Source organism: Dendronephthya gigantea, unplaced genomic scaffold (assembly GCF_004324835.1).
Source record: "Dendronephthya gigantea isolate DGI-Jeju-01 unplaced genomic scaffold, DenGig_1.0 000127F, whole genome shotgun sequence".
Classification (NCBI taxonomy): Eukaryota; Metazoa; Cnidaria; class Anthozoa; order Malacalcyonacea; family Nephtheidae; genus Dendronephthya; species Dendronephthya gigantea.
Window position 1 is genome coordinate 540831 of NW_021163137.1, and position 24968 is coordinate 565798.

General features: G+C 34.8%; 4 protein-coding genes across 9 annotated transcripts in view; 3 read left to right on the forward strand and 1 right to left on the reverse strand.

Moving 5' to 3' along the window:
- LOC114535927 overlaps positions 1-7352 on the reverse strand; it is a 23161-nt gene extending 15809 nt beyond the window's left edge. For all 4 annotated transcript variants that reach the window (XM_028557264.1, XM_028557263.1, XM_028557266.1 and 1 more), the window contains exons 1-2: positions 4096-7352; positions 84-224 (exon numbers count right to left, since the gene is read on the reverse strand). In XM_028557264.1, the coding sequence (XP_028413065.1) occupies positions 84-224; positions 4096-4567 (613 nt within the window). In that variant the 5' untranslated portion in view covers positions 4568-7352. The remainder of the gene's footprint in view (positions 1-83; positions 225-4095) is intronic.
- The window catches only part of LOC114535929 (tetraspanin-31-B-like), a 22659-nt gene extending 7537 nt beyond the window's left edge, over positions 1-15122 (forward strand). Inside the window, 7 exon segments of the mRNA XM_028557271.1 lie at positions 4132-4199; positions 11465-11588; positions 12327-12494; positions 12698-12712; positions 12715-12912; positions 14169-14300; positions 14960-15122. Of these exon segments, the coding sequence (XP_028413072.1) occupies positions 11502-11588; positions 12327-12494; positions 12698-12712; positions 12715-12912; positions 14169-14300; positions 14960-15034 (675 nt within the window). The 5' untranslated portion in view covers positions 4132-4199; positions 11465-11501 and the 3' untranslated portion in view covers positions 15035-15122.
- LOC114535928 (heparan sulfate glucosamine 3-O-sulfotransferase 3B1-like) lies at positions 7707-10849 on the forward strand. Of its 3 annotated transcripts, none has more exons than XM_028557267.1 (3): positions 7707-8467; positions 8955-9735; positions 10273-10849. In XM_028557267.1, exons 2-3 carry the CDS (start codon positions 9001-9003, stop codon positions 10627-10629), a joined length of 1092 nt encoding a protein of 363 aa, XP_028413068.1. In that variant the 5' UTR covers positions 7707-8467; positions 8955-9000; the 3' UTR covers positions 10630-10849. The 3 variants fall into 3 exon arrangements, with proteins under 3 accessions (XP_028413068.1, XP_028413070.1, XP_028413069.1); XM_028557269.1 differs by having other exon boundaries at positions 9303-9735; XM_028557268.1 differs by lacking the exon at positions 7707-8467 and adding an exon at positions 8516-8679.
- A 2946-nt stretch (positions 15123-18068) lies between the features above and the next one.
- LOC114535900 (26S proteasome regulatory subunit 8) lies at positions 18069-24681 on the forward strand. Its single transcript, XM_028557237.1, has 16 exons — positions 18069-18203; positions 19269-19340; positions 19771-19840; positions 19972-20069; positions 20339-20395; positions 20550-20618; positions 20726-20824; positions 20895-20957; positions 21695-21788; positions 22148-22217; positions 22335-22411; positions 22584-22660; positions 22766-22864; positions 22962-23072; positions 23174-23260; positions 24112-24681. The coding sequence occupies exons 1-16, from the start codon at positions 18099-18101 to the stop codon at positions 24163-24165; spliced, it is 1302 nt and encodes a 433-aa protein (XP_028413038.1). The 5' UTR covers positions 18069-18098; the 3' UTR covers positions 24166-24681.
- The last annotated feature ends 287 nt before the right edge of the window (positions 24682-24968 follow it).

Below are 24968 nucleotides of genomic sequence, written 5' to 3' on the forward strand. Positions count from 1 at the left end.
TTCTAGATAGAACGGAATTAAGGATCTAACTATCTTAGGAAGGCGAGAACGATGTAGAAACTTTATGGATTATATAAACTTACCATCACATTCGTAGTTATTACAGGCTCGTCGTAAGATTTTGGAACCCTCACATCTTCTTTTTCTGCACGTCCTTGTTCTTCTATCCCAACCCCCCGAGCAAGAGGCTGAGCACGAGGACCAGTCTGACCAGGGCCCCCAACCTGAAACAAAAATATTTCTTATTAATTGATCATGCAGCAATGTTTCTTGGTCGTTTTCGTAAAGTCGAAGGCCAGTGAAACGGAATGAATTTTCAAATTCAAAAATCTACATGGCAAAATTCGTAGATATTCTGTTCACATAATCTAATCTAACTGGCATCATAATTTTTTTCTTTATCTGAGAAAAGAGTAGCAATAATTGTTTGCAACTTTCCCATTTATGATTTTTCGTATATAAATACAGATGAAGTCGAAAAATAGGTCGAAAACTAAAAGATGAAGCTTTCTCGGACTTTTGATTTTGACATCATGGCGAACTTTATATATCATTGACTTTGGTATCTTCAAGACTTCAACATACATGTACTATGCTGTATCTTTACTCTACATGTATATATTTATATAAAACATTCGAGGATTGACTTGTGCATGCATAATATAAAATTTTCCCGCTTGTATTAGCGTTTCTTGTAGCCGGTAAATGATTATATAACATAGGGCATTTAGAACACATAAGAACTGTTCGTATCGCATAACTGCGTGTAGTATGACATATTTTCACGGGTATGCGTTTCATCTACGATAAAGCAACATCATGCATGGTTGTGCTTTATGGTCATATAATTAATTGCTATATTACACAAACGCTGATCCTCATACACGAGATGAAGAAATAGTCCGAAGATTGCCCCAATAAAACCTCGGTGTTGTCATGTTTCTCATGCACCATGCACGTTTTTAAGAGCAGGGATCTAGATTATGTTTTTATACTACCACCTTGAATTTGTAAGCCCAGCACGATTAAATAAACTTAAAGGAATCTAACACTGCCGCCTATAGTTGAACAACAATGTAAACACCCCATGATTAGAGGAAGAAATATAGTTTATAAAATCAACAGCGGTATTTCGATTTATAAAAGGCCCGAGAGGGTGAGAATTTTTTATTGATATTTTCATACAACAAGTTATTATCTCACTCTTTTCGATGTATAATTTATCCAGGCGGCTATGACCACATGGTCATAGTGTATTTAGGAGTTGTTTTTATATGGGATTGTTGGAACCTCAAAAAACTCTATTAATCGCTATAGCAGCATGTACAAAAATCAGCGTCCCGGTTTGTAACTAACAACTTCATATTTTAACTTGACTTCAAAAAATTATTAGAAAATATGTTTTAAATATCTTAATGCAATTGAACAAGTCATCATACTGAACTTATCTGGGTCTAATATTTTTCTTTTAATTTACTCTTGTGACGTTAACTTCAAAGCTATTTAGTGCGATCTTTGTATCTCAGCTCTTTTGGGTTTTGGTCAATCAACAGACTTATTAGTTTCAAGCACCGTTAGATTAACCAACCAGCTATAAATATCTGAGATGATCAAGTATATAAGAGGCATGTGGACTCCTGTTTAATAGCATTCCTTTTAACGTTATCTGGCGGCAAACTGTCCGATACAGAGGATTTGAAATATGTCGTGAAAGATATGAATCTTAGTCAGACAAATAACACGATCCTGATCTTTTTGGCGCTACACTTATGTTCACGAGCAAAATGCTAACTTTCGGTTCTACACTTGTATCTTACGTTTCCATAGGCAAAGGCCTAATTAAGGTTTTTAATTAGATTTCTTTCTCAGCTTGTGGTTGAACTATATAGGTCTAGCTAACCTATACAAGCACACACTACTAGTCAAAATACATATAGCTATATATACTTCTCGTATATATAAAACACCTTGTTTTTCAAATATAAATCCTGTCAGGTTTCAAATAATGATAGTCTGTTTCATTCCTGAGCCTGAGGTAAACTCACATGAAACATCAAACAAATAGGTATATAGAGAGTTTGAAAGATAATTGCGCCGGTTACAATGATAAAATGAATTTGACTGAAAAAGTTTTATAAAATGAGTGCTATTAAATGTAACTATAATAGCTAGTGACTTTCCTTGCGAACACGAAAACGTCGATATTTTTCTTTATTGATGCATGATGCTGTTGCAAATGTCCTAAGTCATGTTACACGTCAATTGCTGTGGGCTTACGTGATGCTCTTAAAAAGTGAATAAGTGATACCTTCACTCTCTTAAGTGTTGCTGCTGTCGCAACACAGTTAATGGAACCATTAAAACTGTGGTCGCAAGCAGCCAATACATGTCATGTATGTACAGTACGGCCAAATTTGCCATGTCCATATATATGTCTGCTATTCATATCAATGCTATTCAAGAACTATCAGGAATTTGATATATTTATGTCGATGCATTTTTGAATGGACGTAAACACATTCTTAAATTTTTTTATGCGATACATACAATTCGTATATAAAAAGAGTCATTTTACTTTTGTGATCTGGATGAATTAGATTCTATAACTCTATAATTTATGGCTCACAGAAAGTCGTTTTCAATTCTGAATAAAAAATTCATTGGCAGTGGGTCCGTTTTGATGTTAGGCATTGTGATTGACCTTACAAGTGACATTTTTGCAGTCTGACCTTCATCCATGCAGACACCAAATGAACTTACAAAATATAGAATTTTCATTATCGCAACGCGGTTTACAAAGTATTTGGGTCTTACGAGCTATTTATTATTGCAACTTGGTACGATTTACCAAATGTTGTTACAAAGATACTGAAATTTACATATATATAATATAGACTATACATTCTACAACGTTTTCATCAGTCTTTCCAAAGTATAAAGTAGAAAAGCCTACTGCAGAATCGGTACAACATTGAGACAATAGAAATACTAGTTTTCCAAATACTATATATAGCAATATTTAGGATCTATGACTATGGCGGACGTTTAGCGAATAGATTTACATTAATTCAAAACGTGTTTATGGTTTTGTGGAATGAAAGCTATGTATAGTATAGTATGGACTCGCAAAACGTCTTTTACTATACGTTCACATTGCATTGGCAAGTGCACTCCTGTCTCCTGCATGGGCTAACGTGGATATCTTACACCACAGTGGTAGCTAGTGTATATAGTTATTCTTGCACGTTTACCGAAAGGTTTCGCGCAATTGAATGAAAACAGATGATATGGACAATGATCGGTATTAGCAGATGAACCGACACAAGTATCAAGATAACAACACTTTATCAGAAACGGATCTCAGAGTCTTCTCATTTGTGCTTTGTCTTGATTGTCTTTGCCACAAGTGTTCATGAATACGAACACAATTCCCTCCGTTGGCAATGCAAAGCAGTGTGATGCTTCTATATATAGCTAATAATAATCGACTATTTAGGTATTTGCGTGAGTCTTAACCACCATGGGAAACATGCGATTTAACAACACATGTGCAGGTCATTGGGACTATTTTTTTTACCTAAACCTAATAATAAAATACACTTCCTTCAACAAATTGAACAAGATACAGTTTTACTGCTGACATTTGATTTATTTAATTGCTTCTAAGCGAACATGACAATGTCAAGCAATTGTAAACATCAAATTTTCTATATTATTGACCCCAGGTTGACAAAACGTCTCCACTGTAATAAGCACCCTCAGCTGTTTCTCTATACGAGGCCTTCATCAGCTCAATATGGAACTAAGCCGCTCTAGGATTTGCAATAAAAACCTACATTCTTTGTTGATTTCCCACCAAAAGGTCAGGGTATCGCTAGACATAAAATAACCTCGCCAGCATATGTGCAATATGGCCTAGATAATATATGACGATTAACATAAAACGCGTTCAGATTAACGCTATTCAGCACTCGGAACTTCCTATATCAAAAACAATCCTAAACTTCCGTAAAATATTACACTTTTTACCACACGAAACCTCTCTTCCGCACGAAAGGATTTAAATAACTCAAATTACCTTAAAATCAAACTTACCCAGTGAAGCTAATATTTTATCTTGATTTTCAATAGTTGCTTCGGCTGTTGCGGAAAAGGCTGTTTCGTATTTAGCAACCAACGACGTAGTTTCTGGCACGAAGGTAAGAAATAACAAGTATGTTTTATATTTCTCGATATCAGCAAGACATCTGGCTGAGCTGCCGAAACCCAAAACATAAAATACCGAATCGTTGTATTTTTTATAGATTTTTTCTGTTATTTGTTTTCCTTTGAGTACATCCAAAAAATAAAATCCTCCAATTTTCCAAGTGCGATTCCGAGAGTTATCGGTGAGGATCGTGACTGACTTCCCAACTGCTACCACATTAGCTCTTCTTGCGCGCTCGACTACAGACAGTTGTTTCCATCCCTCCTTCAATACCATTGGGCATGATTTAATTGTAGTTGAAGCAAACAGCAAGATATATAAAAATCCATACTTCAATACTTGTTGTAGTTTGAGAAACATTGTTTATCCAAGCTGGTTTTTATTTAAGCGATTCCTACATCCGACTAGTATGTTTGTCAGTGCCGGGATCTCTAATAAACGGTCTGAGCATGATTTTATATCCTTGGTAGTTCATGTATGTCTACGGTGTAACGTATCAACACTTTACGGATTAGGAAATCTTGAGTGTCATTGTTTAGTGAGCATACAGTGAACATAAACTGTTGCAATATTATATCGATCTGTCAAATACCGAAACAATGCTTTAATTATCTCACATATACAAATCGTCTCGGATGGCGTTAATCGCACGGTAATTGACTGTGATTAAGTCGATTAATTAGAACCATTAATTAGAACAATACATTTGAATTATTTGAAGTAATCCGTCTTTAACGTAACAAACCTTTTTGAAAGGTTTCTAGTCAGTGAAGATGTGGAGAGATTTGCTTGAAAGTTTCCAGTGTGAATAACGTCATTCAGCGAGAGTTAGGTTACTTTAGCAGGATCATCATTACAGCAACCAATTCTTATTATTTTTGCCTACTCACAAGTTTGCATGGTAGCTAGATAGCTTCTTAAGTGCTAATACTCGCTTATGCGCAATTTGTACGGATAAAACGTTTGATAAAATATAAGACCAAAAAATGCAAATAACGGAGTGTCCGGCTTCGCCAGAGTGATAAACATGTTAATCCAAAATCCAAATATGATAAACTGGTGTCAATACACGTCATTTGCGTCAAAATACTCTCTTCCAAAAGGCTATAAATGCATTTTTACATTCATTCAATAACACGAATAATTTTTCTTGATTGCGCAATTGTACTTTTGATGGTTTGTCGGCCTCTACTTGGACTTATTGCATCATCATCGCAGTGACTCATTGAGATAAGTTTGACTGACTATATTTTAGATCCACCATCAAAACCTAGATTAAAAGCAAATTTCACGATCTAATACCGAATTAGGGGAATTTATCATTTAGAAGAATATGGTTATACTTACTGGCTTATTTATTACATTTATTACATGATTTCAAAAGGCTTTTTTTTCTTGAGATAGGAACAAAATAATAAAGTTTTGAGTGACATTTGAAATAAATTATTGTTGATATTAACAGAAAAAAAGTTGGTAGAACTGCAAACATTTTTCTTTTTAAAATACATTTACTTAATTAAAGGGTATAAACATTTTGGAAGAACAGTAAATCACATGGGCGAAAATACCATTTTATGTTGCCTGGCGCGTGATTGATGACTAATCAATTCACCGTATAGACAAAGCGATTGAGCAGAATGCTGGCGATGATAAGATATCTTCCTATATCTATATCTAACCATAGCTAAAGTCCAGAGGCTTGAAACCATTACTCTTTATAAGTTTCGTATGAAGTTCTGCCTTATCAATATTGACAAAAACGTGTGTAGTCGAGATACACATGGTCATAAAAGGTGGATGAGTGAAATATGTATCAGCAAATCCGGGAAGATGGTTAAAGGTGATAAAATATCTTATGCCACCAATATGGAATTATGTATTTCTCATATACTCTGTCTTCTCAGCTTTCATTTTTCGTTTAACATTTCAGACAATATACTGAATTATTATACTTGTTGGAGATTTAATCACCAGCTTTGCAAATGGTTATTCTTTCATGCCTTATAAGGACACGTGCCTCAACGTTAGGCTTAGTTCAAGACAAACAAAAAATAGTGTGGTGCCATCGTTTGACGTAAGACGAACTTTGTGACATCTTCTGGTAAATAAAAAACAGAAAATTAAAGTTCAAATCCTCTGATTACAATTAAGAACAGAAATGCCATGGAGTAGTTATTTCCGACTTGGAAGAGTGGATTTCCGTTTAGGTAAAATCTTATTTGAATTATTAAGAAATTAGTGACTTTTTTTTACGGGCGTCAGTTGAAAGGGTTTTGAAACGTTCAGTTGAGCAGGATTTAAAAAACCCAAGCGCGTTTCAGTTAAAATTCCAAACATCATGAACAAGGATCCGATTATGATGTAGCTATATACGGTTTGAGTCAGTGCTCAGAACAGTTTGAATATTTCGAGGAACACTTATCTTATTTTGAGCCAATCAAGTTTCTTCTAGTATTTCACCGTTTTTCGCGGCTTTTGACGTCATTGGAAACGTTTTAAAGTCTATTTGAAATATGACAGTAGCTTAAATCCGTGCAATATGGGCTTACCTATATCTTCCTTGTCTGCACTGATTCTAGTAAGAGAGAGGATTTAACCAACGTTACGTCAAGCTCACTCGGTTTAGCCTAGAGTTCACTGCATGGTTTAGCCCGTTTTCGCACTGATTTATATTTGCCTTTGGTAGATCGTGTTATAAGTTTACTGACTGAAGGATTTGTCCCAATAAATTGACTTACTAATACGTACATTTACATTGTGTTATGCAAACTATAAGAAGTTCTGGAACTATTTTCCATTGCAACCATAAAGAGTCAAAAGCAAATCAACTAAAATCCAATCTACTTATGTTCTTTACCATATTATCTGTCGAAAGAATTTTGTGCAAATAATTTCCTCAATCTTTTAAGGATCCGTATTTCTAGACATTTGTGAGGGCCTAATTTTTAGATTGCCGTTTTTTGCTCTGCGAGTTTTTAGAAAACATGTTTTAAAAAAACGCGCAACCCTGTTAAACGACTGATGCACATGTAACCTGGCAGTTCTAAACTGTTCTAGTGCACCTTGTGTAGTTACAGTTAATAAGCCTTTTTCAAAAGGAAGTCTTCCTTGATTTATCTGACATTTCAAATTGGATTTGTCTCGCCATCGTCTACGGAAGGTTCTAAAAGGTAGCGGGCATGACATAAGACATCGCCTAACCTTCAACCACTGGCAAAATACTGTTAATGTAATTGATTCTACGTACAAGTACGTTTATTTGATTTGATCAACAACCAGCCTACACCGGCGCGTCAGCAAACATGAAAAATTGAACTCACTCCCTGGAATAAACTGGGGTAAAAATATACACGTTACACGTAAATCAGTTTTGGTTAAAAACGCTTTTACTATACGAAAGTCAACTGGTTTTGAAATATGATTAAATAAATGCACATTACACAAAGATACTGAGTGTATGCATGTTAGGCTATATTATACATGTACGTAAAAACTTTCATAAAAGCTTCACTGGGGTTCACTCGAATCCCGAGCCGCGAACCCGGAGGTTAATATCCTGTCATCTGTAGAAGCGGGAAGGGGCGCTTTATAGGGGTGCATGGCGACAACCAGCACACGTTTGACTCCTGCCCGTCTGCCAGGTACTCATTTTTTAAAATACTGAAGGCACTGTTACACTATACAACTTTCTTTAGGTTCTTGCATCTTGCAATGCAAATTTACTCCTGAGGCAAATAAAGTTGACTAATACGAACATTTCTTAAGATCTGCTAACTTCTTCTTAGCATACGAATTAACATCCCTCAAAATTATAACCGCATCGCAAGTTGCAAGAAAAATTGCCTAGTGTAACAGCGCATTTACACACGAAAGCCTACGAAAGCCTCGGTTCTGAGAAGAGGAGTTTGTCGGCTCAAATATTTGCCAAGAAATACTGACTTTAGTATCGGTATCGAAAAAATGGCGGTATCCGCATATCGAATGAAAAAAGGTGGTATTGCCTATCACTAAAACTCAAGACTTCAATTAATCGGGTAACTATAGGGTGCCGATGATTGAATCTACCGAACATTGAATAATTATATGCACAAATACACATCATGAATATAATATGATATCTGATATCTTATTATGAAAATGCCAGTGTCATCTTGTGAAAGTAAGAGATTAATATTACAATCATAAACACAATTCCTGCAGTTAGCTGTAGAATTTTGGTCTTTAATCTTTGCTTCCATTAATATGTGGTCAGAATGAAAGGTAATCATATAACTGTTGATCGTTACGTTGACGAACATATATTATTATATGACGTTGGCAATTTAATGCTTTTTCAATCAAATGCTTTTTATTTATCGTCTGTGTAATAAGTTTGAGGGCATGCTTGTGTAGAAAAGCACAAAACAGGGGAGGCTAACAACACATCGTAGTGTAATCACTCGAGATCACTAATGTCATGTAATGAATATGAGGTATGTTTGTTTAAACAACTGCCTTAATTGTTCCTTAAGAGTTCCATATCATTTATTTTATGTTCACGGTAGGGCGCATGCGCATTAGGCGCCCAAAGGGGCCTAAAAAGGTGCCTTATTGCATGCAGTTTGCCACTACACAATAGCCTCGGCTTTAGAATTTCCTAGTTTCTGGTTTGCCGTCTCCAGTTTCTAAAAGAATGTAAGTAAAGAAAGATCGATCAATTTATTTAGCAAATAAATAAATAGCATTTCTGTTATTGTCTTTCTTGCAGGCATTAAAACCTTTGTAAACTGTTGTGTCGAGTATTTGGTATTCCGATGTTTGTAATTTCGTTTGCAAAGGCGTTTTTACGAGGACGTTTTCCAAAAAGATTTATCATCAGGATTATATTAATCTCTATTCTCTTCCTTATATTTCTTATTGGAACTGTCAAAATAGCTTCAAACTCATCGAATAGTATTGCTTTAACAAATGACATTGACACTGACAACTGCACTTCATCAACTAAGAATATTTCGTGCATCAAGTCTGGAGAATTAGAGATCGATTCAACATCGGAACGATTCAGTCAAAAGTGTGACATACCAATAAAAAATAGCCATTTCTCTTTGGCCCATAGATTTCCTCACATTATAATAATTGGTTTCGGAAAGGCAGGAACACGTGCTCTGTATCAAATAATTCGCCTTAACCCCAAGGTTGTTGGACCTCCCAATGAACTGCGCTTCTTCTCAAATGACGCGAAATACAAATTGGGAGTGAACGCCTACACCAAACGGATGCCACCAACAACGTCAACTCAGATAACAATAGAAAAGAGTCCAGATTATATAATTAAACCAGTTGCAGCTATACGATTGAAGAAAGCAATTGAAAGATGTGGTCGCAGTAGGGACATTAAATTTATTGTTGTTTTACGAGACCCATTCACTCGAACAGTTTCTGAATACCTGCACTGGAAGTTGTATTTACAATCTGAAGGGAAAAACATTCGTAGTTTTGAAAAACTGGCTATCAAGAATTCCGGCCACGTTGACAATCTCCGTGCTCAGGTAAAACCGTAAAGCTAAATGTCATAGTCATTGTGGTCAGTAGTGTAATATAGCGATAAGCAAAAACCTCACTTAATCATTCTACCACACTAACCACCGTCCCTTAATATTCACCTTATGATGAAACATAAGAAAATCACACTCCGAAGAACATCTTGTAATACCAAGATTTGTGTATTAATGATCACAGGGCAAAACCAATGGAATCGAAGATGAGAATATCCAGCAAAAAAACTTGAATGCCTGGGCTAGGGAAAACAGTCCTTAGACTTAGGGGTGGGGGGTGTTTAGGAATGTGTCACAGGGAGTGACCGTGTTACTGGGGACGTGAAATGCCTCGAAGAATGTTTGTCGCTATACAATTACTTAATGGTTTCCGTGTTTGGATGGCCTGATCCAAACACGCGGTTAATTTTTAAACAACTGGTCCCAGTGCGCCAGAAATAGCTGTAAGAACGTCACGTATTTCTATTTCGAAATCGTTAGGTTTTAGTGTCCACCGAAAAACGAGGTGACGTTTATTATGAATTATTTCAGGTAAATACAAGTGCTTATTCTTATCACGTACAAAATTGGCTGAAAGTATTTGATTTGAGTCAAATGTGTTTTGTTGACGGTGACCGTCTTGCCAAAAATCCATATCCCGTTGCGAAGAAGTTAGAAAAATGTCTGGAACTTGAAGACTTTATCACACAAGAACATTTTTACTATAATAAAGCGAAAAGATTTTACTGTCCTGTAGACCGTAAAGGAAATCCAAAATGTCTTTCTTCAAACAAGGGTAGACCTCATCCAAAGATTGACGTGGACGTTGAAATGAAACTAAGAGCATTTTTCAAGCCATACAACAAGGCGCTGTATAATGTAACTGGGATAAATTTTGGTTGGAGGTAGTGAAATAAACGTCAGTGTACCTGATTTTAACATGATACTGATGATAGACTTGCGGATGATAAATAAATGAGTACAAATTGCTCGACTTGTCACCAATTATTCCTCGACTCCTCAAATCGTACACCTCTATTCAACTTCACAGGATTGACCCTAACCCTAAAAATATCGTTTGGTTTAAAATGTCGGAGACGGGGGGCTTCGAGACATAGGGGCCTCGTACAAAAAATAATTAGAACTACAAAACAGTAGGACTAAAAGACCAGACTTTGAACTTTAGTATGGCAAATGCCATTAGGATTCTTTGAAGCCATAATATCAACGTCATAAAATATTGGAATTAATTATTTTGGTAGACAAATGGGTCCTATTTTGTATTTTAGCGTATCTGAGGGGGCCAAAAATGAACGATTGAGGGATGGGAGGGATGGTGGCACAACGGTTGCGTTACGCAACTGCTAACAGATGTCATACCGTTCATAACCAAAGAAAAAAGACAAATTAGACAATATTTTCGCTGATCTCTATGTGCTCCCAAGCCATGCTATTTATGCGGAATGCTGGTGCATACTATGGCTGGTGGAGTCGCTATATATAGCTCAGTGCATCAGTAACACGAAATTTGATTGGCTATTACACAGGTCAATGTCGAACCAATCAAGTTTAATGTTACATGGGTCTTCTATACGCTTCACTTTAGTACTAGTTTTGTACTTGTATTTTGGCTATTATAAATAATAAATATTTCATTTTCACAAAATCAATACATATAATTGTATGTCCACGAAAAAAAGGATTCTTTGATGGTGCATATTTGATTCCTGATTCTTCTTTAAAGATAATCGTTACGAAGGAAGTGCTCTAAAGTTCTGGATATGTATATAGAAAAACGACCTGGTCTTAAAACGTGTGCTTATTATAGCTCAAAAAATTCACTGGCTGTTTTAAATGTTATTTACATTGTAAGTATATAAATGTTCATTTGATTATATCTCTTCAATTTATAATAGTTTCAGTTTAATGATGATGTTTAAAAATAAGAAATTGAAATGTAGTGTGAATCATGGGCTGTTCATTTAATAACCAACAACCAACCTGAACCTCTTTAGTCTTTCCTGAGGACAAATGAGATGTCATTTTGATTTACAATGTTTCATAGTATTAGGAGGTTCAAATAAAATTTAAAAATATTTTGTGTGCAGGTTGCTTTAGTCAACTACTTAATTTCAGGTTCCTATAAATCTCAGTTAATCAAATTTCAATTAGCCATTATCAGCTCAAGTTTTAATAAAGATACCAATATGATTAGCTTTTCATATGACTCTGCTTTCTATACTTTTGCCTTTGACAATCATTTCAATCAGGAACAAGCCCCACAATACCCCCTCCCTGTCTTTCTAATTACTTCACAGCCTTGGTTGAGCTGTATGACTTGATGGCTTGTGATTTTAAACCTAAAATTCCAAATTTCAGTTGTTACAGTATACCATATTTGATGCTAAGTTGTTTGAAGACGCTACCACGTTGCACCCTGTTTATATTAAAATTCACTGTGGTAACATTCCAGATATTTTATGTGACAAAAAATAGGTGACACAGAGTTGGATAAATTTTTACCTAGCCAGCTGAGAAATAATAAATTATGACATATATAATATTATTACATAGATTAATGGTTGTATAATTTAATTATTTTCTAGTTTCTTGCAATTCTGTTAATATGCATTGCTGTCTATGCCAAGATCACAGCTGTGTTGACTAGTCTACCAATATTGGGTGCTGTGGTAGCATGTGGTGTTTTCTTGCTGATTATTTCAATATTTGGTCTTATTGGTGCAGTAAGGCATCAACTAGTTATCCTATTCTTTGTATCCATTTTATTTTATATCTATGTATATTATATCTGAGAATTTTTGGTACCTAATTAGGTCATAATCAAAGAATTTGAGAAGGATTAGCTATTGCCCCCCAGCATACTAGCTGCTACTGATATCCATTGTTTATTGCAATCACAGTATATGTTTTACCCAGTACACTTCACAACGTAGTAGTATTTCTTAACATGATTTAGTACATGATAACACTGGCATTCTCATTTTCCTACTCTCCGTATCAATTGCTGCTCTGACTGTGCCTCCGGCTAAGCAAGAAGCCTTATTAAGATCGAGTTGGCAACGTCTGGGGAATCAAACAAAGGATGAACTTCAAGTTGCAGGAAATTGTTGTGGTTTTCATGTTTTGGCAGATTTGGCAAATACTACCATGTCTCATCCACCCTGTGTGAAAGTAAGGTTTCAGACATTGATATGGCATGTGGTTTAGTCAACTAACAATAATATTCTCATCTTCTTTGTCACCTTTCTAATGATTGGCTTTCCTATTGCAAGCCTATGAATAACAGGTGTCTGGCACCAAAATATAATATTCTGTTCCCAACTATTATTAATATAAGATGCAGTTGGGTAGTCAGCCTGACAATTTAGTCCAGCTCTTTAGAAAATAATGGTTTTCACAGAACTTTAATGAGCACCAAAGTTTCAGTACAGCAGGATTAAATCTTTAGGTCAGCTATGCTCCTGATAAGATGTTATAGAAACATATAATTATGAAGATTGTTTAGAAAGAATTAACACCAGGGGCCGGTTGTATGAAAGCCGGATAGCGCTATCCACCGGATAGTGGTTTTTTCAATCGCTTCAAAATCGCCCGTTATTTGCTACAACTTGATTAAATCTTAGTATTCCTAAATCGAAGATCCTCTTTAATAATTGTTGCTTCTAAGCTGAAATTTTATCGCTTCTCGAGCATTTTTAGAACGGTTGAAAAAATCACTATCCGGTGGATAGCGATATCCGGCTTTGATACAACCGGCCCCAGGTCAATTATACATGCAATCCAGACAAACTTTGGGCTTAATTGTAAATGTATGTTATCCTAACAATAAAAGAAATGGTATATGTTCTCTCAATTCGTTTGATGATTGGCATAGATATGTCATAAGTTTTACAACAACTTTCCAAACATGTGATGAAGTAGTCATTCTAATGAAATTTTTAAATTTGGTTGCACCCAATAGCAACTACACGCCTACTGCTGTAGTTGTACATTACCAAAAAGGCTTTCTGCCAAAACAAACAATTGTGCTGGACAGTCACTTTGTCATACTGGGGCCGGTTGTATTGAGCCCGTTTAGCTTAAACGGTGGATAGGTTCAAAATAGAAAAAAAATTATTAATTTATTGAATAACTAAACTAAAAAATTTCAATGTAAATAGTTTAATTTTCAATGGAAGTGCATATTTAATACGAAAGATGTATGTTCAGTCATTCACAAGATGCATGAGAATATTTTTACACTTTGGCTTATCAAACGTTTAAGCTAAAGGCCTTTCGAACAACCAGCCCCAGTACAATAATTTACCAATCTTTGCCCCAAAATGTATTTATTCCAATTAATGAACAAAAACTTCACAGAAGTAACAAATAACAAAATATTAAGTCAATTGTTATGTCCTATGACATTCATGTTTTCCTTTTTTTAGCTTCCTTGCTGTAAGAAAAAGACTCACAATCATTGCGATGAATGCCCAGCATGTTTTGCATATTTCAAAGATTCTATTGATCAAGTTCTCTCAGTTGCTGGAGGTGTTGGGTTATTTTTCAGTTTTACTTTGGTATGAATAATTCTTTAAATTATAATATAACGATGCTATAGTTAGCCTTTAACTGATCAATTAGCTTTTCTTACTATTTATGTGCATGGTCACTGTCTTTTCCAGTTGTTGTTTGTGGTTCATGACTTATATCATTGTTTCACTAATGAAAAAAGTAGATTAACGATTTAGTCCAGACTATGTTTTTACAGGACTCCATGTTTTACTCTCGGACAACAAAAAGCCTTGGGCTTGGGAGAGTTTTTTTATCATTTCATAATTCATATGCTATTTTGATTACATGGATGGGGGTATTTTACTGAGAACTAAAACACTCGTAGAACTCATACGCCGGTCTTTGGTTCGTGTATAAAACGAAACTAACGTTGGAAATACAAACGAAAACACTTAAAAGACATCTTTAGATAAGTAAAATTTATTCTACTTTAATTTTTAGGCCATAATTTAAAAAATATTCGCTTTTATAATGGTCTTTTGCGGCTTACTTACTTGTCGTCTTATGTCGTCGAAAATATGGATTTTATTTTATATTCTCGTGTAAAAACGATTTCTTGCCACTGGAACATAAAATCCATATCTACTCGCAACCGAGTTTAGAGCAATATCTATATCATTGTCATGAGCAATCGAAAACACTCCTTGCTATATTTCTTTTACAGATATTTGGTGTTTATGTGGCGTACAAGTATCGAAATATTAAAGATCCAAGGAGTCTTTCGGGATCATTTCTCTAACGTCTGTTCCAAAGGATAGTTTAGTGCAGCTTCACATAGCTTTACAGTAAAGCTATAGTAAAACAGTAGAGCTGGATGTATTTGAAACCCCAACTTAATCTTAAATATTTAAAAAGAATGCGATGAGTGATGAGGGTTCGCCTGACTCGGTCAAAGAATGTTGAAAACTTGAAAGAAGACGAAACAAGAATACTGATTCTAGGATATTAAAATGATTGAAGGCGGAGCTGTTTTCTTGAAAATTAGTATTTATTAAGACATATTGTAAGGCCTGTTTCAGACGTCGAACTTTTCATGTGCCTAATCGAATGTAAATGTAGTTAAACAAATACTGTAGCTCATTAACATTAACATTAGGTTCGGCGCATGAAAAGTTCGAGAAAAAAAGTTAAGTTAAGCCTTTAAGGCATTTGGTTCTGTATGGGAGGCCTTGTAGTATTTATGTATGCCGTGTAGTATTTTAGGCTATTACTATGTGCACACGATTCACACGATTTTTTTCTAGTTTATCGTTTCGAAAATAAAAACGCTCCAAAATGATAAGCAATGACGTTCTTCTTCTATATGATTGATTGAGGTTGACCATGCAATGGCAATGAAGTAGATATTTTATTTCTATCGACAAAGAATTTTATGCACCAATAAGGCAATAACCACCGACAATATCCATTGCGGACGAATCACGATTTGACTGCGTTTGACCGTTGCCGTTGTTACGGTCCGTCGCGTTGATGCATTTACGACTTCCACTCCTCCAGAAGTCGATTTTTGATGACCAGACCATAAAGGTTTAATTATTTATATCACACAGGGCTGCCCGAAATAGTCTAATCCAAGGTAACGGAGACTTAAAGAATATACTGCAATCATAAAATAACTCTGGCTTCAGGGCAGGCTGTTCACGTTCCTGTGAGAGGTTATTACATTAAGTGGCTATAATTGGCTATTACCACTGAGCTATATAATAATTCCTGGAGGACCGGCTCCTAATGTTTTTTTCTCAAAAAGTGAAGCAAAAACATGGCGGACTTCGCCCTTCTGCGCAACCGCAGAAGCTCTGCTGACGCCACTTGGTTCCTTTTGGCCATGGTATTTACCACTGACCAGGCTCAATAATGAGCCCGCTACAGCAGTATTCTCCCCCCTGGTTTTTGTAAATAACATTTCTCCCCCCTGGTTTTTATATTTTTTTTGCCGTGAAATCTTGTTTGTTTTTGAAATATTTTTTGGTTGTTTTGTTGATATTTTTCGCACTGACATCTAATAAAGTTTTATTTTAAGATGAATACAAGTCATACACGCTGTTTTTGCCAGTGCGGGAACGAATATATATTAAAATATCGAAAAATGTGGACAAACTAAAGATTTTAATACTGACACGAACTGACAGGTTTATTATTTTATTAGTCTTAATAATATTTTTGTTATTTATACATTCCAATATGAAAGTTTACAAATGTTTGAATGTTTTGGCACTATCCTCGCATATTTTGAAGACAACTAGGAATTTATGGGCAACAATTTGACTTTTCTAAACCCTGAACTGATGAATTGCGCAGGAAGTATGTAATCAGTATTCAGTATGTGATGCTGTCTTCAAGACTTTATATCTATGCACAATCCAAAATCCAAAGAAACAGAGGCCATAGCTCAGGCAAAATGCTGGGCAGTTGACGAATACTAAGTGCAGGAATATAATTTCAACCAAGAATCATATTTGCATAATATACTTTTCATTCAAGTCATCAACTTGTACCTTAATAAACCTGTTTTCAGCATTCTCTAATTGCATCCCTGGACCCCTGGTCATAGAAAAAATAACATTTATCCCTCCATAGGCTCCACTGATTAGCCTAATGAATATAGCCCTCTTAGAGGTTGATACCATACACAGAAAATTACAAACGTTGCTGCAGATTGAAGACACACTGCTCAGTCAATGCATGTTTATATTTATTTCATTAATTAATAAATATGACAAATGGTATAAGAACACCAGCCAACAACAAATCAGATAACATGGAAATGAAAAATAACAATGCACAGTCATAAAATGCATGAACTTCATCCTGAAAAATAAAAATGGAGATATAATCAAGATTTATTCCCAAGGTGCAAGAAGCTAAAAAATAAATTAAAAGCCATTATAATTGATCATTTCACTTTGGATTTGACAAAGTAAACAAGATAATATATTAACTAGGCTTTAACAGAGCTCACTATCAAAGGTTGGAATTAATTTACACTGTTTACAGCATCTTTTTATTTTGTATTAGCACCCTCAGATCATGTTAATTGATGCTGGGTGGGATCAATAGAAGAGGGACTATAGTAGACTCACTGGGGGAATGGTTTACCTATTAGCATTGATGTTTGCTATCATGAAAACAACATAGACCAAACTCAAAAGATTGACACTGCCAGGAATATAATTTTTTCCCCACACAAGTTAAGAAAAAATGATAAAATTTGGGTATATAACATTGCATTGACTGTTTGTACCAAACCTTTTGATGGATTTATTGTCTCAGAGGCTTTGGTAACCAGTTTATACTATAGTCCAACTCGAAAGGCCAAAAACGAAATTGTTTATAGTAAAAAAGTTGAAAAACGGCTTACCTCAGTTTAATACCTGGATGTTATAAAATAAGAGCAAAATGAGAAAATTCACCCTACCGATAAGTGAAAATAAGCCATTCACAACGTCAGACGCAGAGCACGAAGCTACGTGTCCTTTCCATTTGTTGAATAGGGAAAAAGAGAAACACTTTTATCCATTTTATATGAAAAACAAAAAATATATACGGAAAGCTGAAAATATTTTCATAAAATCCAGGAGGGAGACGGACTCAATTTCTCACTTTGTATCGCGGTATGTCAGTGGTAACTACCATGAGCAAAAGGAACCAAGTGGCGTCAGCAAACGCCGAAATCCGCCATGTTTTTTGCTTCACTTTCTGGTCAAGAACCGGTCCTCCAGGAATTATTATATAGCTCAGTGGCTATTACGCAATCAAAATGAGTGTTGCGCGATGCATGCTGGGAGTGATCAAGTTTCTCCAACATGGCGGCGGCTGGCCTTTCTGTTATTTCATCTTTTAATAGCGAGAATAGAAATATTTTGAAAAATGATGATCTACCAAAAGCTAAAAGCAACAAAGAAGTTAAGGTAAATATTTTCTGTCAGTAAGATACAAAGTAAACGTATAAAAATACTTGAAATATATTAAATAAAAATTACAAAGTTTGTGTTTTAGTTTTATTTCACGGCTTCTTGATTTTATTTGTCAAATTTAGTAACCATAGTACGTCTATAGTACGTTAGATGTACGGATGTATGATTGATTTAAACCGGTCATATAACTTTGATTTCATATTTCATTTTCAACTACACGTGATTTTCTAGCTTAATAATGAATTTATTTATAGATCTTGATTAACCATTCTGAAACTTTTTCTAACGTTTAATACGTCATATAATGTACTTATATCTTAGTTGTTTCAGAAGGTACATATATCAGATTATCAGAAATCATGTTTGAGACATGACTTCAAGTCATTACTATGTAACATGTGGTCAGAAAAATTTTGCATCAAATCTGGTATTTTCTGCTCCCTGGTTTTATTGAGATGTAGACAGAAGTGTGACCAACAAAGTCTAATTTTTTTATTCAATCACACTAACGTGAATATTTAGAAATCACAATTACTTTTGTTTGTGAAAAATAAAACATATATTCAATGATTATAATATAAGCTCTTGTGAAGTAAGATTTGATAGCCAACAAGGCAAAGCTGAGCAGAAGCTGAGCTATTTATGATGAGAGTGAATGGTATCATTGTTAACATTATAATCTCAGCTGTATATGGTTGGCAGCATTCTCACTTCTAAGGAAATTTCCTTAGAAAAGTTTGACTTTTTCAAGGGGAGGGAGGTATATTTAATATAATATACTCAATTTTTTTTTGTCTCAGGTTGTTCAAAACATCGTGAGAGCCCTGATGGCTGGAGTGAATGACATAATTGTTGAATAAAATAGCCAAAATAATAATAATAATATAATAAAATATTACAAAATATATAATAAAATAAAATATAGGGTTCAATAGCTATAGATAAAAACAGATAATTTTGATCAGTGTATTGGTATAAACATATTGTCTAAAATTGGATATTATTTGTAACTGATTGCATATAATATAATAGGCACATTTGGATGTTATATGCTTTCAGATGGAGATTGAAATTGATAAAAGCCATGAGGGAATTCAGCAATACTATGTCACAAAAATTGAAGAACTTCAGGTGACCTTTCACGTCTTTAGTTGCAATAAAAATTTGGGTTAAAATTGCAGATATAAGTTCATTCATTCTGGAAGAGAATTGAATTCATAGTCAGTCATATTATTCCATCTATGTTACAATTTGGAAACCAGGAGAGTAGTAAATGTTGTTTTGCATGAGTTTTTGGTGGTTGTGTCACTTTTCGACCCTATGAAGCATGGATTATATTCTTACATTTGTTTGTAAACAATACCTATTTTTGTTTCAAAATAAAGTTATGCATATTTATCATCTTAAGAAGTGCCTTTTCTCAAAAGTGAAAGTAGTTTCTTTCGGATGACTTCAGAGTTGCGTTAGCAGTTAGTTGGGTACTGTATAATGTAGGTGTTTTTTAAATAATTAAATCAATGCATGTCATAGTTGTAAAATACTTTGATTGAATTTTCCTCAGCTGACAGTTACAGAAAAGGTTAAAAACCTTCGAAGACTTGAAGCACAGAGAAATGAATTAAATGCTAAAGGTAATTTATTTATTTTATACTATAAAATGGCTTTTAAAATTCCTTTTTAAAACATCTCACACAATACTTTTTTATGCTGTTCAAGTGTTTATGATATTTTGACACAATGTTGAATTCATGTTTTGTTCCAGTGCGTATGTTACGAGAGGAATTGCAGTTATTGCAGGAACAAGGATCATATGTGGGTGAAGTTGTAAAGCCAATGGATAAAAAGAAAGTTCTTGTTAAGGTGAGTATTTGGTTTAGTAATTCAAAAAAATCATTTGAGTTTAATTAAATGAGCACATCAAAATCATCATTAGATGCTACTCACTCTATGAATGCTAATCTATGTAATATGTCATACCAGAAAGAGTTTTTTGTTGTCAAATTGTTAACTCCTCCCATCACCATTTTGGTGATGAACAGAATTCATAACCCTTCTGTTTAATTGCATACACACATCTGGTTCATATATCAAATAGGATATTTATGATGCTTTTTGGTTTAATATTTCAGGTTCATCCTGAAGGAAAGTTTGTGGTTGATTTAGATAAAGCTATTGATATTAATGATGTATGTATTCCTCTTTTGCTTTCACTAGATATATACACAAGATATTTGGTTTTTTATGGAAAATCCAATACTTTTGTGCAAAGCCTGTTTCCCAGTAATAATATTAAATGGACATGTATAATTCTTGAATATATAGTATTTATTATTGTTTCAGGTCACAGCCAACTCTCGTGTTGCTTTAAGAAATGACAGTTATACCTTACATAAAATTCTTCCAAACAAGGTATGTTCAAATTCCCAGTTATACAATATATGTACATACATTAGAAGACTAAGCTATGTGGACAAAATGTTTGTTATGATACTACAGTATATCTTTGTTATTGCAAGGTTGATCCTTTAGTAAGCTTGATGATGGTTGAAAAAGTCCCAGACTCTACATATGAAATGGTTGGTGGTCTGGATAAACAGATTAAAGAAATAAAAGAAGTATGTTTTGTTATTGTTGGTCCATGACTTTTGTAGCTTTACTGTAGAATGTAAGTTTGTAATTTTTTAGGTAATTGAACTACCTGTTAAACATCCTGAATTATTTGAAGCACTTGGGATCGACCAACCCAAGGTTTGTTTTAACTTGTACAGTATAATATTGATAATACGAAAACATCAGCTGAGCTGTATGCTGGCCAGGGATATACATAAGGGTGTGACACCCCCCCCCCACCCTAGCTCTTGTTAAATTAGTCAGTCTGAATATATGTATTGAATGATCAAATTGAATTAAATTGAATTGATCTGGTTTAATGTGATACAAATTGTAAAGAAATTGGTGAACACAGTATTCTAATGCTTTAGTGTTAAAGAAGTGCATTTGCATCATGGTACTGTTGAGTATTGTACTATATCATCTATCGACATCGTATAACATTGTATTGGAGTAACCCAATTCGCGCTTGTGGTACACATTGACGATCCAGTAAATTAAGATCACTAGATCCATAGGCGGCCCAAAATTATATTGACAAATTAGCTCTAGAAAGAAAACTAGAAAAATTTCTCGCGCAATTTTGTGTTGCCTTTTGCTAGATCTTTGCGAGTGAGAGCGAACCAGACAGGGAGAAAACTTGTTTTTCTTAAGCAACTTTCAGAGCAAATGTCATGCCTGTGGTCCCGGCAAGAACCTCATCAGCTTTGTCTACTAACAATCTTTAAGATTGACTTAATAGCATTGTATCGCATTGCGCTTCGCTAGAGTATTTTATGTAAGTTACACCACACCACTGGAAGCCTGGCAAAGTACTGTAAGCCCAAAATTTTAATATTGATTTAAAATACATATCAATTTTATTTTATATTCAGGGTGTGCTATTGTATGGTCCACCAGGCACAGGAAAGACTCTTCTTGCTCGAGCTGTGGCTCATCATACTGCATGTACTTTCATCAGAGTCTCAGGTTGGAAATTCATTTCTTTTATCCTTATAATTGTAATCTATTTGTCCAAGAAAATGGTTTGTATAGTTGGTTTGTATAATGGTTAGTTCCACAACAAGGCCTTGACCAGCAATTATTGTTAATAGAATTTTTTACTTCTCTAACTTAGACACGTTATTATTATGATTATTATAATAATATTAAAATTTTAAGATAAATGATCAGAATGTAATATCGATTGTTGCAATGTATACAGTTTATGTATGTATCATTCAAGTAATCGACGATAAACTAGATGTTAAAAATCAAAGTTTATTAATGTAATTATGCAACACATAGATATAATAAATAAAGTTTTCATCATCATTATTATTATATAGGGTCTGAACTAGTTCAGAAGTTTATTGGAGAGGGTGCTAGAATGGTGCGAGAATTGTTTGTTATGGCCAGGTAAAGACATTTAACAATTAATTCTGAAAAAGGAACAAAGTACAAAATAAAACATTAGTACAATTTGCTAACATATGAAGAAGAGATAATACTTTATATCATTTGACACGACTACAGAGAGCATGCTCCGTCAATTATTTTCATGGATGAAATTGATTCAATCGGATCTTCAAGAATTGAATCTGGTGGATCAGGTTTGTTTTTTGACAATGTTTTCATTGCATGTGTAGTAAATATACAGAGTGCATTCGTGATTTAATTGTCTTGTGCGTGAAGCTTTTCTAAATGTCATGTTAAATTATTAACCACTGTATCCAGAGCATTGAGTGCAGGACCGCAAGTGATGCAGTAAACTTTGATTTGTAGGTGATAGTGAAGTACAGAGAACAATGTTGGAATTGCTAAACCAACTAGATGGATTTGAGGCTACCAAAAACATCAAGGTTGAGTTCTGGAACTTCTGGCGTTCATGATTTTTCGATTGCGTTAAACTTGAGAGGCTGAGAAAATATCGAAGCGATTATACCTTAAGTTTTCGTACTCTGTAGGTTATAATGGCCACGAATCGCATAGATATCTTGGACGCAGCTTTACTACGACCTGGCCGAATTGATCGAAAAATTGAATTTCCTGCACCGAATGAAGAGGTATGATTTCTTTAGATTTTTAAAAATATTTATTTCTTCGCAGCTTGTTAAATAACAGACATGCATCTAACATTATTAACATCAATATTTATAATAGGCTCGCTTGGATATCTTGAAAATTCACTCACGCAAGATGAATTTAACGAGAGGAATAAATCTTCGAAAAATTGCCGAATTGATGCCTGGAGCATCTGGTGCTGAAGTAAAGGTAATTTTTTTAAGTTCCAACACTGCTGCAAAAAGTATTACATTAACATTAAATATAGTACATCGTCATATGACCTGTATGCTGCTATTTCCCAAATCTAGGGTGTCTGTACAGAAGCAGGTATGTTCGCCTTAAGAGAGAGAAGAGTTCATGTGACACAAGAAGATTTTGAGATGGCCGTGTCTAAGGTAACAAACCTGTCGGTAATTACGTCACGTTAAACACATGCAGAACATCTTTCGTAAACGCATGCATTAGAAAGAACTTTAGGAAAAGGTCCTCAGCGAAGACACTTGAAAACGTGCAATGAAGTTGTGACGTAATTACCGGGAACGTCTATTGTTTTTAATGCATGTTAGCCGACAGAGGTATTTTATCACCGTCGTAAAGGCGGATTTCCATTCAGTGCAAAATGTCGCGCAATCGGCTTTTTGCGATCGCTTTCTTTTGAAATACAAACAGTCTAGCAGAACTAATCCCATTAGGTGAGCTTGTATGAATACGTTTCAAAAGAAAGCGATCGCAAAAAATTGATCGCGCGACATTTTGAACTAAATGGAGATACCCGCCTTAAGACTGCTTTCCATTTTGTCAGAGTTAGGTCATGCACTATGTAGCTCGTTGGTCCTAGCATTTCCCTGGTCCTAGCATTTCCCTGGTCCTAGCATTTCCCTGGTCCTAGCATTTCCCTGGTCCTAGCATTTTCCTGGTCCTAGCATTTCCCTGGTCCTAGCATTTCCCTGGTCCTAGCATTTCCATACACTACGTAAAACATTTTGCGAGATCATGGCATGGGTGCATGTAGAATTTTTCCCTAAATGTAGGGTGTTTTAGACATTCTCTATCTAGAGAAGTGAAGGCCCGGGTTAACAAACCGAGAGCTCTATTGATGTCTGCAAGACTTTGGTTATTAGGTTTTAAACATTTTTTATGCAACTGCGTCGAAACATGATCGACATTTTTTTCTTGAATTTCAACAACACAAGGTGCTGATAATTGAAATCTTTATTTTACTGAGTGGTTTACTGTTTTTCTTTAGATCATGCAGAAAGATTCTGAACGAAACATGTCTGTGAAGAAGCAATGGAAATAATAACGTCAGTACGAATTGGTGCATGGACGCGTGGTTTTTTATTATATCTGTCGATTGATGATATGCATATTTTGCTGTTGTTACATCAAAATTCTAAGTTAGGGAGGAGTGAGGTTGCAATTTAAAGAGAGTATTTGATGTGGATGATTGAATACACATTACTCTGCAGTCGTGTGCAAGAGTCAGTTTTTGACAGCGATATTCCATCACTTGAAAAACGTAAATGTTTTTTATATAAATGAAGCCTGTTCTACATATGCGGAAAACCTTTCTAGAGTATCAATCCAATCTCCATACCTTCTATAAATGAATATTTCCTAATTACCTTTTGGACTTTGTACGTAAAACCAGATTGCATTTATCAGATGTGCATAACGTAAAGTAAAGTCATTTGTCGTTGAAACTTCTACAGTAACCGTGTTGTTATGTAATATAAGTTTGCTGATTTCGTCCAACTGTCGTAGGTTGCTTGTAATTTTTGCAGTATTAAACTGAATATAGAAATTCGAAAAAACACCTTGCAGTATACTTGTTTGCATAGTCATCGCAGTTGTATACACGAAATATTTTCTTACTGTGTATACATTTGTATTAAAATACACAACTTTACACACTGGTTCTCATATAATAATATTGTTGTACGTTTGCATGGTGACAATCGATAAGTAATTAAGCTTGGGTACACCACATACCACGTACCTACAAGCTTAATTACTGTTTCTCATATGTTCAACGTCAGTCGGCGATGTATTGTTTGTGCCCGGTGCATGACGAAGAAAGTTTATTTAAAATAACAAAGCACT

What these genes read in the sequence shown, in the direction of transcription:
- LOC114535928 (XM_028557267.1), top strand. Translation starts at nt 9,001, where the DNA reads ATGTTTGTAATTTCGTTTGCAAAGGCGTTTTTACGAGGACGTTTTCCA. An exon ending in TTGACAATCTCCGTGCTCAG is followed by an intron (nt 9,736 to 10,272) that starts GTAAAACCGTAA and finishes GAATTATTTCAG; the next exon opens with GTAAATACAAGTGCTTATTC.
- LOC114535900 (XM_028557237.1), top strand. Translation starts at nt 18,099, where the DNA reads ATGGCGGCGGCTGGCCTTTCTGTTATTTCATCTTTTAATAGCGAGAAT. An exon ending in AAAGCAACAAAGAAGTTAAG is followed by an intron (nt 18,204 to 19,268) that starts GTAAATATTTTC and finishes ATATGCTTTCAG; the next exon opens with ATGGAGATTGAAATTGATAA. An exon ending in AGGCTACCAAAAACATCAAG is followed by an intron (nt 22,661 to 22,765) that starts GTTGAGTTCTGG and finishes CGTACTCTGTAG; the next exon opens with GTTATAATGGCCACGAATCG.